The 20,815-nt window shown below is 37.1% G+C and overlaps 1 protein-coding gene across 1 annotated transcript in view; it reads right to left on the bottom strand.

Moving 5' to 3' along the window:
- Window positions 1-20,815, bottom strand: part of NEGR1 (neuronal growth regulator 1) — an 842,061-nt gene that overhangs the window by 297,227 nt on the left and 524,019 nt on the right. The window contains exon 4 of the mRNA XM_036446268.2: window positions 213-344. Within this exon, the coding sequence (XP_036302161.1) occupies window positions 213-344 (132 nt within the window). The remainder of the gene's footprint in view (window positions 1-212; window positions 345-20,815) is intronic.

Genomic DNA, 20,815 nt, shown 5'->3' with positions numbered 1-20,815 from the left:
ACATTCAACTGAATGATGATGAGGTTATTTGGAATATTTGATGATACATAAAACAATTTGACCAATATTTTAAAATATATATGCATTTTTCACATCAATAGGTAGTCTTCATCAATAGACTATTGAAAACAGCAACATATATTTCAGACAGCATTTTTTAGGTGGTTTATTTTTCCTCTGAGGTTATTTGGATAAAAGTTGATGGGACTTACAGTTTACGACAACTTTTACTTTCTTCACGTCTGGGAATGACACATCGTTTTCTGCGCTGCATTCATATTCTCCAGCTTGGTCCCTGGTAATTCCATAAATGTCCAAATACTGTCCGTTTTCAAATGGTTTGGCTACAAAAAAAAAAAAAAAAAAAATTAGAGCATGTTTCATTGTGGCTGCCTGAGGCTTCATTCAAATAAAACAACAAACTTATGTCTTCCTATTAGATATTGCTGACAAAACAATTTCAAACGAAGCTGGGGAATTATTAAAACCTTTGTTCTCCTGTGTTCAGAGGAAAAGTCAGAGGAAAAAAAGTAAAACCGTAACAAGGGATGCTATCACAAACCTGTTTCCCCAGAATAGGATATACATGTTTTCTTTTTAATTGATTGTGGTCTCCTAACCTTGTCACGCATCAAATAGAGCTTGGCACATTTCTGTAATTGAGTTCAACAACCTCCTAGCAGTGCAGATGAAGTTCGCTAATACCACTTGGTTCATATTGACTTTTATACACTGCATGCTAGCAACCTGACACTTAACCTAACTAAATGTTACTTTCCTTTTGGGGAAATCTCATACTCATTCTCAGTGTTTCAAGCCAGATGGCTTGAAAATAGTAGAGAGATATAATAAATCATTACCAGTTTTAGTTTCCAAAATTATTTATTTTTTCAAGAGAGGTACATCTTATATACTAGAACTGACCCACACAATAAACCTCAAAAAATATTTATGGCTCTCAAACGAAAAGTTATAGTGGTCATAAAAAGACACTAAATGATCTCCACTTTTAATATTTCAGGAAACGCATTCTATTTGACTAGAGACAGCAGCAGATTAAAAATATAAAGACATAATCAAAGGTGAAAGAATATCCCCGATGAGTTAGATTGGAAAAAAAAAAGAAAAGAACGATGCCTTCTGAAATAACGGATTTTTTATTTATTTGAAAGTAGAGAAACATCGGGCAGGAAAGGCTGTGGTTATCATGGCAAACAAAATGTGAATTTCAGGAGATTGCGACCCTTTTCCCTTCTTGGACAAGTCTTTTAAAATCACAGTTCAAGGCATACCAAAGAAAAATGGAAAACAAAACAATGATTCCATTAAATGGTCTGTTTTCAAAATCAACCTTAGTTCTGTTTTCATTTTACTCTGTCACCAAAACTATTATATCAGTGTATGTTATACAACCAGTAAGAATATTTAATTTTATCTGAATGAAACAAAATAAAATGTAGTTATGCTGCTCCAAGTCTAAAATCCATGTCAATTAAAAACAACACTTTAATTTTTTTTCCTGTGGGCTCTGTTACCTGGCCCTAAATCAGTTACTGCTTTGTCTGCCTTCCAGCTAACTAAGACTTTATTAGTTTCAACCTGGAGAGTTTAGGATGTATATGATTAAGGCATTACTCCTTTTTTTTTCTTTTTCTTTTTTTTTTTTGTTAATCACAAAGTATAGACAGAAGAGAGTTATACTTAGATGGTGGTTGACTAGTAAGCTATTACAGGTACAAGAAGAAAACTTACAAAAGCAGCAGTTGTCTTCAAAATCTACATACTTGAAGTATGATTCTGTAATTCCTTTTTTTTTTTACTACCCAGTGTCCTTACTGACTTCAACATACAAATGAAACATTGATTTTCTGTTGTTCCTGTCTTCTCATATTTTCACTTTTATATGTATCTGCAAAAACTACTAAAATTTAGGGATGCCAGAATCCTTATTCACATCCTAGAATTTTTAGAGCATAACTTGAATCAATGCAAGATCAACATTAAATGGAAATTAAAGTATGGATGAATTGGTGTACTGCATTAGAGTTAACCCTGGTTCAGCAGTGAAAAATGAAGCCAATCACAAGTTAAAGGCATCCCACTGTGAAATATTGTCAAACACATTTATTAAGGCTTAACTTATTTTCAGTATTAAAATGCTACTTGAATATTTCTATTTTTGTGTGTACTGAGATAATTTTTAAAAATTGTATCCTCCAAAATGATTTTTTGATTTAAAAAAATGTACATTATACCCATTTGAATATTCAACTATTTTATAATGATTCTTAAATAAATAACTAAATATGATGTGTGTGAATTTCTGTATTACTGCCTTTTGCTATTTAAACATTGTAGACATATGAACAACTGCTCTTAAAGTATTGAAAGATAAGAAGAAACACATTAGAAATGTATGACTACCAGCATAAAAAAAAAAAGGCAGGCTCTGAAAGATTGAAAGCAACTATAATAAGCTGTATGACAAAAATAACTCCAGTGTCAGAACCACTGCATCCGTCAACTCCAAGAACACCATGTTTATCTCTGGAGCTCACTACACAATCCACCTAACAATGTTTAGGGACCCTTCTCAACTCCACCAAAGAACAATGTCCCTATTTACAACTACCAGAATTAGCAGTAAATGTTTACGCATTTCTCAAATCAATAGCTATAGAACCAGTGAATGAACGGTATTACCAATTCTAACCATCAGGAATATAGCACTAATATGAAGACACTTGGGTGGGGGGAGCATACATTCATTGTTAACTTCATTTTTCTCATTTACATGCACCATACAATGCACCAACTCTCCCAATATGAGTGCTCTAAGTATTCTCTTGTGTTTATACAAGTAGCTCTGTTTCTATCCTGAAGTCTCCCTTGCTCTCTTCTCCATCTGATCTCACCAGGCATCCATTTCAGGTTTCAAATTTGGACTGGCCCAGGACCCAAACTCTGAAGCTTTCTAGCTGTCTGTACTTGGACTTGGCTTGGCTGCCTCTGATTGTTGTTGTCCTGTTTTCCCCAATAATAATTTTTCACCTTCGCTGTGGAGCCAAGGAAACCAATCCTCTTTTATACTTGGCTGGGTTGCCTCTTTTTCCATCCCTCCTAACAAAGGGGAGAGGATTTGAGCAGAGTACATTACAATGCAAAGAACATTTCAGTTCATGCAATGTAGCCCAACTACTCTCCCCAAATGGAGGGTAAAGAGCAAGGCTGCATGAGATAGGGAGCCAGACACATGAGGACCATCACCAACACCAAGCCTTTACAACATTTATGAGGATATTCACTATCTTGGGGTGCTCTTATAAATTTAGATGAAAAAAACAACAACATTGTGCAATATTTTCCTATCTTTTAGGATACCAATATAAATAAATTCAAATGAAATATGGCAGCCCTCTCTGGTCACAGGTTTTGCCAATCTCTGTGAGTGCAGTGACGGTTTCTGTTTTTTTCATCTCTGAGTCTGCAACCCCAGGGGCATGCCTGAAACATCATACTCTTTGTAAATATGTGAGTAAATAAACAAGGACACATATAAAATGAATGAATAAAGTCCTGTGAAGATAGAGGACAGAAAATCAGAACTAAGCACTTACATTCAAAGAAGTTGTCACTTCTCTTTCTGAGCCGTGGAGAAGGAAAAGGAATGTACAAAGCATTGTCATCTTTACTGACATCCTGAAGTGACAGGTGATGGCCGTGGTGAGAACAGACTACAGTTTTCACAGATCCTTTGTAAAATCATAAAGACTAACAAAAACTTTCAGAATGATTTGAAGAAAAAGGGATAAGTACTGCCTATAGTCTCAACAATAGTTCTCTTTTGTGTGTAGTCTCTTCCAGGCATAGGTAGACTTTTCTTAAAAAACGAAGAACTGAAGAGATTCCCCATGCTTTTAATAATGCCACCATTATCACCATTTTCAGAAGGAAAGTTGAAAAAAATAGGCTGTAGCTATGCTTTATAAAACCTCTCTCATCAGATTTATAAGAACCTCGCCAGAAATATTGTTGCTATGCTGGCCACTAAAAGGATATTCAGACTAAGCTTCATGATTTGAGAAGGTATATGAACCAAACTTTATGTTGCATATAAAAACTGTGAGCAATGGCATCAAATTTCTACAAAGTACCAATAAGTTTCAGGGGGGGGCGGGAAACAAACATTTGACAAAATAAATCTTGCTTTTCTTAATTTCTAGGACTTGATCTTTCATGAGTTTTCCTCTCATCTTTCTGACCAATTGGTTTCACTTTTTCAAGAGAAGTCCTTCACTGTTTCACATCCCTTAAATATTGATTTTGTCCTGACTTTTTTCCGCCCCCTCACTGAGAATACTACTTACAGGGGATCTTGTTCATTCATTTGCATTTCATTACTACTTATGCATTTATCCTCCCTGGATTGATCAACTTAGTCCATATATATTTATTGAAACTTAAATACATTTAACCAAATATCTTCATTTGGATGACTCACTAACATGTCCCAGTCGACTCACACAAAACAGCCTGCCCTCCCCTACCATCTCTGCAGCTCCTCCTGGGCTCCAAGACTGTGAGTGCTTTGACCATCACCCAGTTGCTCAAGCCAGAAACCTCATTATTAACACTGACAATGCATTTTATCTCAGTGCCCACAACCATCAGTCACGGTGTCCTATAAATTTTGCCTCCTAAGTAATTCTCAAACCTCTTCTAGAAGCCCCATGTCTCAGATACTGGTCTCTGAATACACATACTCAGGTCAATGATTGTATACTGATTTGCAGAGTTATTTCAATAGTTTCCCTTGCTCAGAAAGAATCATCCACTTTTCAAGGTTTCACTGCTGGAGTATATTTTGTTAGGGTTTCATAGCCATTTATCATTGAATGGTCATCTGCAAGTGAATTTTCAAAATATCATTCGGAGGGTTTATTTACATTCATGATTGTTATTTTCTGTCAGCTTATTATCCACCAACATATTTGGTATCCTGCAAGTATTTCTTCTGTGAATTGTACCATACTGAGAAGTTAGGGAGGTGGGTTCTAGAACTAGTCTATCTCACTTCAAATCCCAGCTTTGCCATTTATAGATTTATGATATTATACAAGAAATTTAAGTTAGTTTGCTCATCTGAGATGTGTGAGAATAACAGAAATTGCCTCATATGGTTGTTGTGAGGATTAATTGGGTTAATGGAACTAAAGCACTTAGAACTCATCATAGGAATTAAAAAATGCATTAGCTGTTATTACAATGCATAGGTTTAGGCATGCTGGGAAGGTCAATTTAGATAAATATTGTTTCCATGGTGAAAGGTCACTATATTTGAGAATTAATGCTTCTGTCTTAACATGTTATTCAAGTGGAACTAGACGTGAATGTAAGAAAGTCACTCAGGTAGCATTATTAGAAATTACCAGTTCAGTTCTTATATCACTGTAGGAGATCAGTACACACATGTGCCCTGTAGATCTTTAGGTGGAGTTGACAGTTGATCTCATGCAGGGTCACTTTCTCTCTGTCTGAGTGCCCAAAGGTAATTTAACCTTGATTCACTTCACTTTTCTCCTTTCTTTCTTTATATATAAAGAAAGGATACATATATAATATTCACTTATAATATTCACATATATATATATTAAAGGCCTGGTGTGTCCCTCAGCCTAGCCTGCACCCTCTCCAATCTGGAACCCCACGAAGGATGTCCAACTGCCCTCTCACAATCCAGGACAGCTGATTCCCACTGCTTGTCTGCCTGCCTTCCTGATTGCCCCTAACCACTTCTGCCTGCTAACCAGATCACCCCCAAACTACTCTCCTGCCAGCCTGATTGATGCTGATCCCCTGCCAGCCTGATTGCCCCTAACTGCCCTCCCCTGCAGGCCTGCCCCCCCCCCAAATGCTCTCCCCTGCAGACCTGCGTTTCCCCCAACTTCCCTTCCCTGCAGGCCTGGTCACCCCCAACTTTTCTCTCTGCCAGCCTGATCACCCCTAACTGCCCTCCCCTGCAATCTGGATTCCCCTAAATTGCCCTCCCTTGCAGACCTGATCCCTCCTAAATGCCCTGCCCTGCTGGCCATCTTGTGTCCACATGGGGGCAGCCATCTTGTGTATTGGAGTGATGGTCAATTTGCATATTACTTTTTTATTAAACAGATAGAGGCCTGGTAAATAGGTGGGGGTTGGCTGGTTTGCCCTGAAGAGTGTTCCGAATGAGCGTGGGGGTTTCTTTGGGGCATGAGGCGGCCTGGGCAAGGGGTCTGTGGTGGTTTGCACTCTGGCCTTACCCTCAGCAAACCAAGTAGAGGCCCTGGGATCTGGAATTTATTTATCTTCTATAATTGAAACTTTGTAGCCTTGAGTTGAGTCCAGAGCTGGCCAGGGTATGTGAGAAGCTTGGCTTCCTCCATTGCTGGGGAAACACAAGCCTCCTGCTCACTCCATGGCTACAGCCATGTTGGTTGGGTTAATTTGCATATTCACTCCTGATTGGCTGGTTTGGTATGGCTTGTGGTTATAGCAGAGGTATGGTAAATTTGCATACTACTCTTGTATTAGATTATGTGTGTGTGTGTGTGTGTGTGTGTGTGTGTGTGTGTTTGTGTGTGTGTGTAATCATCCTTGAATAGTCTCTGATTTGAAAACAATATTCAACGATGGCTTTGAATTTCTGATGGGAATTATCTGCTGAGTGAGATAGCATTCTCTGGACTTCTTTATTTTATCCACTGATTCCTGCTGCCTGAACACCTTATCCTTTAATTCATCCTAATAACTGCTTCTCATCCTTCAGGTCTCTGTTTATGCAATGCCTCCTCAGAGGAACCTTTCATGATTTACTCATAACTCAGTCTAGTAGCTCCATGTTATATATTTACATATATAAATATGTAAACATATATACATACATACATACATTATATATGTGTTACACTAATGTTATATGTTATGTACATATATTATATTATTTATTTAATTATTAACAATGTTAAAAATATCTTTTCTGTTACACTGTGAGTTATATGACATAAAAAGCCTAAACTTATTCCATGTTTAGTAAGGGTTCTATATATTTGTTGACTACATATTAAAGAAAGATAACAATAGAAAGTTCAGAAAATTTAATATTTTATTAGATAAGGTAGATTGATCTTCTCGTTTAAAATAACATATACCTTTTATTAATTCCTCATTGTTTTAAGGTTCTGTGCTTAGTGCTTTTAATTATGAATTCCTCAGTTAAAATTAGGTGTACATACGAGGTAGGTTTCATTACATAAAATAAGATGCTAGCATTTTAAGAGGTTACATTTTGCCAAAACCAGTTTGGCTCAGTGGATAGAGCTTGGCTTGCGGACTGAAAGGTCCCAGGTTCAATTCCAGTAAAGGGCATGTACCTTGGTTGCGGGCCCATCCCAGTAGATGGTGTGCAAGTGGCAGCTGATGGATGTTTCTCTCTCATCGATGTTTCTAACTCTCTATCCTTCTCTCTTCCTCTCTGTAAAAAATTAATAAAATAAATATTTTAAAAAAATAAATAAAGAGGTTACATTTCTTGCTGATGAGCCCTTTGACAGATATGATATTCAAAAATAATTCCAAAACCTATATGATTGATCTCTATATCATTGAAATGCTGCATTAGCGTTAACTTTTTAAATGGTGATAATGAACATGCTTACTCTCTATATGCACTAAAGTAGGTCATTTCTGTGTAATCCTTGCTCTTAGAACTATAAAGCATATGTATCAATAGATGTTAATTTAATCTTTGAAAGGTGTTATTGGTCTTTTATTAATTTTCTATGGCTGTTATAACAAATTACCACAAATTGACTGGTTTAAAATCAGACAAATTTAGTATTTAGTTCAGAAGTATAGCTCAGGTCTGTGATAATTAGAATACAGGGTCCCCCAAAGATATCCATACCCTAATCACTGGGGTCTGCAACTCTATTAACTTGCATGGGAAATAAGACATTGCAGGTTTGATTAATGTTAAGTACCCTGAGATGGGCAATTAATTATTTGGAAGCATCCAATCTATCACATGTGTCTATAAGAATAGGAGAGGAAGGGAAAAGAGTGCACTGAAAGATGTGACAGGATAAGTCACCAAGGTTGACTCTGAAGATGGAGGAAGCGAGGTCCAAGCCAAGGACAGCTGTGGCCTCTAGAAACTGGGAATGGCCCTCAGATGACAGCAAGGACTTGATTCTCCTATAGAGCGTACAAAAAGGAGCACAGCTCGTCAACAGTTAGCTTTTAACCTGCTCAGAATGGTGCCAGACACCTGACCTACAGTAGTGTAAAGTAATACATTTGTGCTGTTTTAATCACGGACTTTGTGGTAATTTGTTACAGCAACCAACATAAGATGATACAGAATCTCACTGAACTAAAACAGAAGAGTCAGTAGTAGTACAAGATTCCTTCCTGGAAGCTTGTTTTGCTCATTCTGGTTGTTGGGGAGGTTTCTATCATATTCCTGGCAGGTGTAGTGTGGGGATTCCCATTTCCTTGGCAGAGGGTTATTCTCAGCTTTTGGAGGCCACTCTCATTGCTGGGGTCACAGCCCTCTCCCTCCATCTTCCAAGCCAGAAAACGGTGGGTCAGTGTCTCTGCTCATTTAAATCGCCATTGCCTCTAGTCTCATCTCTCTGAACCACTCTTCCACCTTTCTCTTCTACTTTTAAGGACTCATGTATTAAATATAATCCATCTATCTGATCCAATATATTATCCTTAATTATATCTGCAAATTCTCTTTACCATAGAAAGTGACATAGTCACAGGTTCAAGGGATTGGGGCATGGCCTTTCTTGGTATCATTATTCTGCCTATCACAGTTCTTCACTAGACTTGGAGTCCTACTTGCGTACACAAATTGCAATTTGTTTATAATTAAACACTGAAAAAGTTGGAGTAAAAAGAAGGAGTTTGTAAGCAGGAGAATTCTGAGCACTCAAACAAGGAAAGCAGACAGTTGATCTCTGACTATCAATAATAGGGAGGCTCCTATAAGTACCAGAACATTCAGTGGGGTGGCTTATGTCTAAGTAGTAGGGCTGGGAAAAAACTAGAGTAAAGACTTCTATAAACCTCTTTTTAAATCATAAAAACAAGGTTCAATGGACCAAATTTATCTTTAAACGATGCAGCTTCCTGTCAGAAAAAAATCCAACACTTTAAAAACAAAACAATATTTAGACATTTGACAATGTAGCGACACAAGGTCCGATATTCAATAAAAATTACTATATATTCCAAGAAGCAGAAAACTGAACAATATAAAGGGAAAATCAATCAACAGAATGAGATATAGGAATGATAGAGAGAATAATCAAAGGTTTTAAAGTAGCAAGCTATTAAAACTCTGTTCACGTATTAAAGAAAATACATGAATATAATAAGTGGGAAATAAAAAAGAAACAATGAAAATTCTTCATATGGGGACACAAAATATTTCAAATGAAATATTAATTGACTGAAATCAACAGCAGAGTAGATACTGAAATTTTTTAAAAAACAATAGAATAACGAGAGTATTTTATAGTATACTTAAGCAATCTGAAGCAGAGGGAGAAAAATACTAATAATGAAATAAACAGTAATATGTGGAACAATATAAAATGTTCTCACATATGGATATTGGGAGCCTAAAAAGGGGTCAGAAAATATATTTAACGAAAATAAGACCACATATTTTCTAAACTTGATGCATACAGTAAAATGTCAACTCCAGGAATCTTACAAACTTCAAGCAGTATAAACACAAATAAAATCACTCGAAGGCACTTTATAATTAAGCTGTTGAAAACCAGAGAGAAATCTAAAAAGTGGCCAGAGATAAAATATACACTGCATACAAAGACATAGAAATAAGAAATTTTCAGACTTCTTATCTAAAACTATGCAAGCTTGAATACAATGAAAGACAACAAAAAAGAATAAAGATTTAAAATTAATCTCATAAGCTTCAACCCTACAAAGCTAGAAAGAGAATCAATAAAACCTAACTTAAGTAGAAATCAGTAAAATTAAAAATGGGCAATAATAGCATTAATGAAAGCAAAAGCTAGTCTTCTACCCATTTTACTGAAATGGGTAAATCCTAGCCAGATTAATAAAGAACTATAACACAAATTACCAATATCAGAGGTGAAAGAGAGAGTATTACTATAGTTATAAGAAAAATGAATGGCTACTAATCAAATATTTAAAAAATTTCCTATCATTTAACACAATAATTTATATTAAATAGATAAATTCCTTGAAATACACAAATACCCAAACCAACTTAGAAAAAATATTAATACAAAATCTTAATATTTAATATGCATTCAATTAGAAGAAATTAAATTTGTAATTACCCTCAAAGAAACCTCCAGGGTCATGTTTAGTAAGATTTTAAGGAAGATATAATATCAAGCTTACACAAATTCTTTCTGAAAATGAACATGAAAAACTCCCCAATTCATTTAATGAGGCTAGCATCATCTTAATATCAATACTAAAGGCAACATTAAAGGGGAAAGGTAAATATATACAAAAATATTTTTAAAATGCATAGTAAACAAATCCAGTAATATTTTAAAATTATAATATACCAAAACCAACTGTGTTTTTTCCCCAGGATTGAAAGACTTGTTATACAACTGAAAAAAAAAAAAGCAATACAATTCACTATAATAAGAACAACAGAAATATACAAATATTTCTAGATGCTAATTACTCATAGAAAAAATTTAACACTCATCAAGATAATAAAACAGTTTCAGAAAACTGAGAATTAGAGGAAACCTTTCTAACATGACAAAACCTTGTTTGAAAACACTATATCTGACCTCATATTTAATTATGTAAGAGTAAAAACATTCTCCCTAAGATGTGGGTCAATGCAAGGTTGTCTGCCCTGACCCATATCTTACATCTTCTGCATAAAGTAACTCAACACTCATTATTGACCTAAATGTGAATCCATACAATTATAACTATCTATCTATCTTCTATCTATCTATCTATCTATCTATCTATCTATCTATCTATCTATCTATCTAATCTATCAGCGAAGAGACCAGAACTACTGTAATGATGCACACTGCAATGTGCACTGCGGCAGCCAATGGGTCTGATTGGGGCCCCCATTGGCCCTCAGAACCCCGTTTGGGGGCAGGGCCAGGCAGCCAACCACCATGGCTTCTCCCCCTGGCCAGCCCCACCCCCACCCCCACCCCATTGGGGGCGGGGCCAGCTGACCTCCTGTGGCCCCTCCCTGACCCCCATCAGGGCAGGCTGGCTGGACCCCACCATACATGAATTTGATTACCGAGTATCTAATTCTAGAACAAAACGAGGGAGAATGTCTTTGTGACTTTGACTTAGGCTAAGAGTTTTTAGAAATATTACAAAAGCACAAACCTCACAATAAGATATTGATAAATTGGATTTTGTCAAAATTAAACAAAATGTTTGCTATGTAAACACCACTGGTTAAAAAGGCAAGCTACAGCCGAAACCGGTTTGGCTCAGTGGTAGAACATTGGTCTATGGACTGAAAGGTCCCAGGTTCGATTCCGGTCAAGGGCATGTACATTGGTTGCGGGTACATCCCCAGTAGGGAGTGTGCAAGAGGCAGCTGGTCGATGTTCTCTCTCATGGACGTTTCTAGCTCTCTATCTCTCTCTCTTCCTCTCTGTAAAAAATCAATAAAATATATATTAAAAAAAATAAGGGCAAGCTACATAATGAGAAAAAAAATTATAAATCACATTAGACTGAGGATGTGTATCTAGAATATATAAGGACCTCTCAAAATTCAGGAAATTTCATTTAAAAAAATGAGCAAAACATTTAAACAAAGAAAATACTCAGATGGTAAAAAGACATGTCATACAATGATAAACCTGCTTAGTCATTATGAAAGTTAAGGGGGAAAAAATAAAGAAATGGTAAACACGAAAGAAAAAACAAAACAAAACACTGGTTAGTGCAGGTGAGAAGTAGAACACCTGGAGTTCTCCTGTGTTGCTGGCAGGAATGTAAAAGCCTCCAGTTTCTTTATTAAACATGCAGTCTCACTCCCAGAGAAATATAGAAACTTACATTTATACAAAAAATATGTATAGAAGTGTTTATATTTACTTTTGACAATTATTAAAATTGAAAGCAGTCCAAATGTCCTTTGGTCAGTGAAAGAGTAAACAAATTGTGGTACATCTATATACAATGTAATAACACTAACCAATAAAATTATTCATATATGCATAACATGAATAAATCTCAAATACATTTTATTAAATGAAAGTAGTAGACCCAAAAGGCTACATGTGTTATTTCATTTATATGATATTCTGGAAATAGCAAAACTATACAGGAAAATAATTGATCAGTTTTTTGTTTGTTTATTTGTTTGTTTGTTTTGTTTTTGTCCAGGGTTGGGAAGGGGAGGACAGTTGACTACAGAAGGGGCATATGAGGAAATGTCTTAGAGCAATAAAACTGTTCTGTAAATTGAGTGTGGTGGACACATGAGGATGTGTTTGTCAAAATCCATTGGCCTTTACACCAATTTTTTTTCTATAAATTTAAAGACAATACATATTTGTATACTACTACACAGCCACTAAAATGCTCTAAATTTAAAAGATTTTAATTCCAAACATAAGTGAGAAGATGGAGCATTCAGCACAGGACTCTTCTCAAAATGCACAGGCATTTCCTGGCCCTTTCCGTTCTGTAGGGAAGGAGTTTTAGCAGTAATCTAATTGGTTCTTGGTCAATTATATTTTAGCAATTTTATAGAGGTGATGTGAATTACAACGCACTTTACTGTGTGTTGCCTTAGGATTTCAGCTGAAGGTTTCACTTTAGCATCCTGTTATATTAGCTTTGTGACTCAGAGTTCTCTGTGGATAATATACTCTGTACTCCAGAGCCTGGCCAGAGAAGAGAACTTTGACTTCTTTAGTATTTAATTATTATCACACATTCATGCAGAGAAATAGAATTCATCAAGGATTTCATGAGGAAAATTCATTTAATTCTTCAGCAACTTAATATTTTTCATTTCAGAATAAGCCAGATAACTGTACCCTTTCACTACCACATTCTGGTTTCTATTAAAATTTCCTTTACCAAACTTTCACTGAGGGACATAATAAGAAAGGCTATGTGGAATTTTCTATTACATTTTTTATCATAAAAGTTATTGAGTTCCAACAGCTATAATCAATGTGTCTATTTACTAAGGACCCCTGGGAGAAATTCTTTGTGCATCTTAGCACCAGGAAAGGCTCTACTTCTGACATGCTAATTTGCTTTGATAGTGTGATCCATGATCTTATAAACTGGTTGTCTCTCTTTTTTTTTTATAGACCAGTAGAAAATTTAAAGACACAGTAAATAAAAATACTCTTTAGATATTTCTATACCCAATGGTGTTTTGAGGATCATTAAGCAGTATATGGATAGATCAGGATATCATAAATAAGAATATAAACCAAAGAGATTTGGAAAATAGTGATATTACATATATTGGTAATAGAGCAGAACTCCATTAAAATCAAATGGATTAGATGAGTTCCTATTAGTTATTACCACAGAGACTTTGGATCTTACTTTATTTACAAGCAGAAATATTTGCTGAGGACACAGAAAACAAAGAAGCATGCTGTCTAGTAGAAATGCTGTAATAATTCTGACACCACTTTGAGCATATCAAATAACATTCAAGTAACTAATTATAGTGAGGCTTCTAAAAGTCATTCAGCATTTTGAGGGAGTAGACAAATACCAAAATTCACTCTAAAATGTGTTCATATGAATTGCTTTATAAAAAGAAGTACAAGAGAGATTATTATGCAATAGTAATAGAGAAAGAAGTAACTAGGAATATGGGCTTCAGAGCAGATGCACTGGGTTTCATGTGTTGTGAGGCAACGTTTTGAATCTCTCTTGGAGTCAATTTTCTCCTATGAACAAAGAAAACAATACCTACTTCATAGGGAGTATATGAGCATTTATTGTTAGCATACAGCTAAAGCACTGTACAAAATACCAATATTTTTTTAATTTGTATTGATAAAAATGTATTAGTAAAATAGAAATTATGACAAGTTGCTCATTGCCTATAGCATTTGTACTTAAAAGGTAAACATTGTGTCCTCACATATCATGACATAATTTGAATTTGTTAACCAAAGCCTACAAAGCCAGGAAAGCAGTTTAATAGTTAAAGTAGAAGAAATAGCACGTATGTCTATTATCATCAAGTAGGGTTTATATTCACTCAATATTGTACTAACAGATCCTGTCTACCTGCTGTTACCCATTTTGGAGTTTGTGACTGTTTTTCTGGCCTCTCTACATTTGGTGGTCTGAGACTCATTTTTCCTGGAAAATAAGTGATTTAATCTGCAGTGGTTTAGAGAACACATTGTACATTATACTAGGGAAGAATTGCCCCCTCTTCCTTCCTTCCTCCTCTGCCCCTAACATAAGCACCTTGCTCAAGAGGGGTTAATTCTGAAAGCAAGTGCCTGCAGAGAGAGAGGAACCGGCTGTTACTATTTACATGCTTGTTTGCAGCTAAGTTCTGTTCAGACCAGGTTGAGGCAATGTAATATTTACTCTCTCTGAACAAAGCCATATGTTATTGGTCTGCACTATGTGAAACCTCTATTATGTTCTTTTTGAACGTATTGTAACTTATCTGAATGCACTAATCTATATTGGCTACAGTCTAATAAAGCTATCTTCTCCAAGTAACAGTAGTTTCAGTTATAGAAGGTTAAACTGGGTGCCAAAAAATATTATTTACACTTCCACTATGCCTTTAACTCACTCTATGGGCTTTCTATGTCTCTTGATATACTTGCTCCTTATTTTTGTATCTGCAAATAGAAATTGTTTTGTTCCTACTTTTCTTGAGTAAATCCCAGTCACAGATGCTGCTCTCCACGGTCATGTGAAATAGCCCAGTGCCTATGTAGATCTGTAGAGCTCATCTTAATTATGTGCCAGCTTTCCTATGTGTCTTTGTATTTTTCATAAGTTTCATCAAGGTCAAAACTTAATATATCAATGTTTTTAAGGTACATGTAATATATAATAGTATTCTGGTTCAGGAACAAAATATAAATCTTCAATGTTTTTTTGGTTAACATTGCTTCATGTTATGGGATGAATTGTACAATTCCTAAAATACATATGTGGAAGCCATAGTCTTTGGTGCCATATGTTCTGATAGAGTCTTTAAAGGGGATCTTTACTGAATTTAATATTAGGTCATCAGAATGGGCCTCAACCCAGTATGACTGGACAGAAACATGCACAGAGGAAAGACCATGTGAAGACACGGAAAAGATGGTAATCTATAAGTCAAGGAGAGAGGACTGGAACAGACCCCTTCCTTCTGGTCCTTACAGGGAACCAACCTGTTTACATCTTGATTTTGGACTTTTAGCCTCTAGAGTTGTGAGAATATACATTTTTGTTGTTTAATCCACCTAATTGGAGGTATATTGTTATGGTAGTCCCAGTAAATGAATATTGATGCCATATGAAGACATTAAAGGCAAATCTGGCTTGTTATGATATATCACCTATATTTATAATGCTTGAGATTTGACATATTGCCTCTTTTAATTATTATTATTTTTTTAATATATTGAATATTTTATTGATTTTTCACAGAGAGGAAGAGAGAGGGATAGAGAGTTAGAAACATCGATGAGAGAGAATCATCGATCAGCTGCCTCTTACACACCCCTACTGGGGATGTGCCCACAACCAAGGTACATGCCCTTGACCAGAATCGAACCCGGGACCTTTCAGTCCGACGCTCTATCCACTGAGCCAAACCGGTCCCGGCTGCCTCTTTTAATTATTATTCTATGCAATTTTTCATAAATTCCAAATACTTGTTTTTACTATTTATCCTTAAACAATATGGAAATCACAGAATGTAGATAAGTGCCTGTCACTTTTCAAAAGCATTCAGTTTTTTGTTTTTCTGTAAAAAACTCTTGGAACATGTAAAAAAAAAAATCAAAGCAGTAATCCTTTCATTACTCCATTTCTGTCTGCTTTATCGTCTCCTTTGTCTCTATTCTAACACTCCATCCTTTTCCCACTAAATAAGGTATCCCCTTCTGTATGCTTAAGAGTTTGCCTATTTGTACCAAATCCCTTGGTCCCTCTTATAGAATTTCAGCCAAATTAAAACAAAACAAAACAAAACATAATATTTCTATTATGAGCAAAAAGAAAAAATATACTGCATATGTAATATCTGATATTGGTGCTGGAAAATGAATAAAATAAGTTTGAGTTTGAATGTGTCATGGGAAAGAGTTTGAGGAAATAAATGGTGCTGTTCTCTGGGGAATTAGTTCTAAAATCTTTTGTTTTTCAAAAAAAATACATTAAGCTTTGATTTCTGCCAAAAAAAAAAATCCTTTGAGTTAGCCCTTCTTGAATATGAACTGAAATAATGATTTATAAAGTTTAATAAGAGGTTCTGTTCTTAACTTTTACTCTCTCTACAGCCAGTATCTAAGAAACAGAGAACTCCAAAGTTGTGGCTTATTAATACACTAGAGGCCTGGCGCAAAAAAATTCTTCTCTCAAAGGGATCCCTCAGCCTGGCCAGTACCCTCTTGAAGTCTGGGACCCCTCAGGGGATGTCCACCTGCTGGCTTAGGCATGCTAACCAGGGAATTAGGCCTAAGCTGGGAGTCGGACATCCCTCTCGCAGTCCAGGAGCCCTCGTGGGATGTCCGACTACCAACTTAGGCTCACTTTCTGTGGAAGTGGGCCTAAGCCATCAGTGGAACATCCTTAGCACTGCCACAGAGGCAGGAGAGGCTCCCATCACTGCCACTGTGCTGACCAGCCATGAGCTGGCTTCTGGATGAGCAGTGCTCCCCCTGAGGGAGTGCACTAAACAATAGGGGGCACTCCTGCATTGAGTGTCTGCCTCCTGGTGGTCAGTGTGTGTCATAGCAACTGGTTGTTCCAGGTTATTCCACTGTGAGGGTCAATTTGCACATTACCCTTTTATTATATAGGGCTAGAGGCCCTGTCCATGAAATTCATGCATGGGGGTGTCCCTTAGCCTGGCCTGTGCCCTCTTGTAACCCGGGACCCCTCAGGTAGGGTCCGTAGGCCTGGCCAGCGATCAGGGCCTATTGGGCTTTCCTTCCCCTGTTTGCCAGCAGCTGGTCCCGCCCCTGCCATTGCCACTACTTGCCAACTGTGCAGTCTGCCCCACCCTCTCCTGCCACTGGTACTTCCCATTGTGGGTGACAGGCATGGGTGCGATCACTTGGCTGAAATGGGCCTACTTCTGCAGGGCAATTGCTGGCCGGCCCTGCACATGAACCACAGCATCACTGGCCAGTGATGTGGGCCTCCCTCTTTAGGGTGATTGATCATGGGACTCTGGAATTGATTGTCCAGCAGAGAGAGGCCCCACCGACCTGGCTGGGGTTCCACAATCAATTACCGCACAGAGTGTGACTGGGCCTCTCTTTGGGGCCATTGCAGACCTTCCACCCCAATTGATCACACCATTGGCCGGTTGCCTGAGCTTCCCTATTTGGGGCGATCAATTGTGGAGCTCCCCATTGATCACCCTGCAGCGGGTGACCTGGGCCTCCCTCTGTAGAGTGATGGTGGGGCCCCCAACCAATTGCATTGCACCTGTCTTGCCTGCCCTGGTGCCAGTGTATGTCATTGCATGGCAGCCCAGAAGATCATCGAGATGGTCATTCTGCATATTACTTTTTTTTTTATTACAGACAAAATTCATGCACAGGGGTCCCCTCAGCCCAGCCTGCACCCTCTCCAATCTGGAACCCCTTGGGTGTATCCAACTGCCGGTTGGACATCCCTCTCACAATTCGGGTCCGCTGGCTCCTAGCTGCTTGCCTGCCTGTCTGACTGATTGCCCCTAAATGACACCCCTGCCAGCCTGATCACCCCAACAGCCTCTGCCTGCTGGCCTGATTGACCCTAACTACAACCCCTGCTGGTCTTGTCGCCCCCAACTGCCCTCTCCTCCTGCTGGTCTGGTCATCCCCAACTACCCTCTGGCAACCTGGTTGCCCCTTACTGCCCCCCTGCCAGCCTGGTTGCCCCCAGCTGCCTCCCTCTGCTGGTCTGGTTGCCCCCCCACCAGCCTAGTCACCTCCAAGTGCCCCCATGCTGGCCTGGTCACCCCCGACTTCCCCCTTATTGGTCTGGTCATCTCACATAGCCTGCTGTTCAGTCATTTGGTTGACCCTCACTAACCCCCCTGCCTGCCTGGTTGTCCCATGCAGCCTGCTGTTCAGTCTTTTGGTCATCTCTCATTATCCCTCTGCCAGCCACGTTGCCCCACCCAGACTGTGTTTGGTCCTCCATCCAGTTGTTTTGGTCGTGACAGCCCCTGTTTTTTTATATATTAGAATGGAAACTGTTTATTGTTTTTGTTATAGAAAAGAATAAAAAGTTATTAAATGAAAGAACAATAGAATAAACCAAGAATGAATTTACGAAGTAATGAATTTCCTGATCATTCCAGAGTTTCACTGTTAATGTTCTTGCCTCCAAGTACATTGGTGGATCTAATGATATAAAATTGATATTAAAAAATGGAGCTAACACAATTGTTATTATCATCTGGGATGACCTCATGCTAGCAGTAAGAGAGAAATCTTCTACTATCATTATATTCCCAGATCTTTCAAACATTTCTGGACAGACTGAATAGATCCCACTACTTTTGAAATGTTAAGAGCGAAGTGAGAAATAGAAAAACTGTAGAGTACTTAGAATGAAAAACAATCAAGTTTGACCAAATATGATCTCATGAACCCATAAAGAAGCATGCACTCCACATGATGATTATTTCTCATATAATGCCCATTTACTAAAAGAAATCTAAAGTGTGATTTAAGAATATGATAGAATAAAATCATTCTTTCTTTAAATTTTTAGATGTTATTATATGTTTATAAGATAAAATAAGGAAATGACAGATGTTTTAAAGAAAAAAAATGAATAAAAAGATGATTGATATCCAATAACAATGAAAATTTTAAAACAAATAAAGCAACTATTTCTATTTTACAATATTGTAACAATACATAAAGGTTTATATTGTGATACAAAATAGGTGATAGGAATATGCTGGTTCAATAAAAGTGATACAATATATTGACTATATCACTGCCACCTCTATGCAACAGAAGGAAAAAGTAACTTTGTTGAGGACATAATTGTCTTTCTCTGTGTAGCTGAACCAGAAGCAATGTACAAATAATCCACATATATACATGGCGGATGGGACATAATGGGCATCAAAAGCTTTGTCAACTATCAAATACATATATTCAACTGGTTTTTCTGTGAAAACAATCCTATCATTATCAATGATTCTTTTAGTTAATGGCATTTTTTCTCCCTAGAAACTCTTGCTTAAAATGTAAATGCAATAACTAAGAAGTAAAATATATAAACCTATTGGTATCCTAATTCCTTAATAGATGTAGAATTAAATTCTATCTCCACCACTCTGTAAGCCTAAGCAAACTCTTTGATAACATTTTAACAGAGTTCTGTATTTGATAAATGCCATGCCAAAGTGACTATTAAGGATAAAAATTATTGCACAAAACAGTAGAACCAGGTTTTCTCTGAGGGCTAAGTGGGAGATGCTTTGATGAACTCCAGACTTTCAGTTCCATTATAATCTGCCCAAATATGAGCACCACTATTCATAATTCTTGTTTCTTCTGGATTCTTTCTCTGTAGTAAATCAACAGTTAAAACTATTACTTTTACTGTGAACAAGGAGGTCAATAGTTATTTCTCTAGAGAAAATATCAGCTCACTGTGCAATATCTTTTCAAATATAACAGGTGGAAGCAAGTCAGATTAGATAAAAGTGTTAATTTATTTATAGAGCAGCAGAGAGAAAATCAGAGATGCAACAAGTTTTGCACATTTAAACACAAATCATTGACCCTGCCAGAGATTTAGGGAAGTTGATTTATTTCACAAGCTATGAAAAGAATTTTGCTAAAAAATGGTGTGAGCTTGGCAATCTTCCTTCCCTAAAGATTTCTGGTATTCACACCACTTTTTTATTTCTATTTTCAAACTGGGAGAAAGTTGATCCCCTGTAATTTAGTCTCAAATCACACTCTGGCAAAACATTTATATATTTCAGGATGGTGGTCAGTTGAAAAAATGTTCAGCAGGTATTTAAGATAATGAATATATAGATTGCCTCTACAAGAAAATATGTGTGGCATTCAGTCATTCAATAAATATGTATTAATATTGACAAATCATTCTGTGGTGGTCATTACTTTAAGAGCTGGGAATATAAGAGTGAGCAGCACACTTATGCACCCTTGTTCCCACTGGACTTTCAGCCTATCAAGGAATAAAAAAATAAAAGAGAAAAGTAAACACAAAAGAGACTATCAGATAATTATGCATGATGGGAAGGGAATTAAAATGGAGCACGTTTTCTGAAAATTTGCAGTACTAATAGGTTACTCCTAAAATATCAGTACACTGTACAATGTTCAGAGTCTTCCTGGCCTCCACCCACTAGATGCTAGTAGCAGTCACCCCATCTCAAAACTTTCTCCACACATTTCCAAATGTTCCTTAGGGGACCATACTGGCATCCCCAGTTGAGAACCACTGAAGTAATGTGATCTGATAGAGTGACTACCCAGTCACTGGATGAATCGGCTTTAATGATCACAAAAGGCCATTTAAGTTGAGCCCCTGGATCCACCTT

The sequence above is a fragment of the Pipistrellus kuhlii genome, unplaced genomic scaffold (genome assembly GCF_014108245.1).
Source record: "Pipistrellus kuhlii isolate mPipKuh1 unplaced genomic scaffold, mPipKuh1.p scaffold_m20_p_2, whole genome shotgun sequence".
NCBI classification, from domain to species: domain Eukaryota; kingdom Metazoa; phylum Chordata; class Mammalia; order Chiroptera; family Vespertilionidae; genus Pipistrellus; species Pipistrellus kuhlii.
The sequence above is the reverse complement of the archived record's forward strand: the minus strand, read 5'-3'. Positions and strand labels throughout refer to the sequence as shown.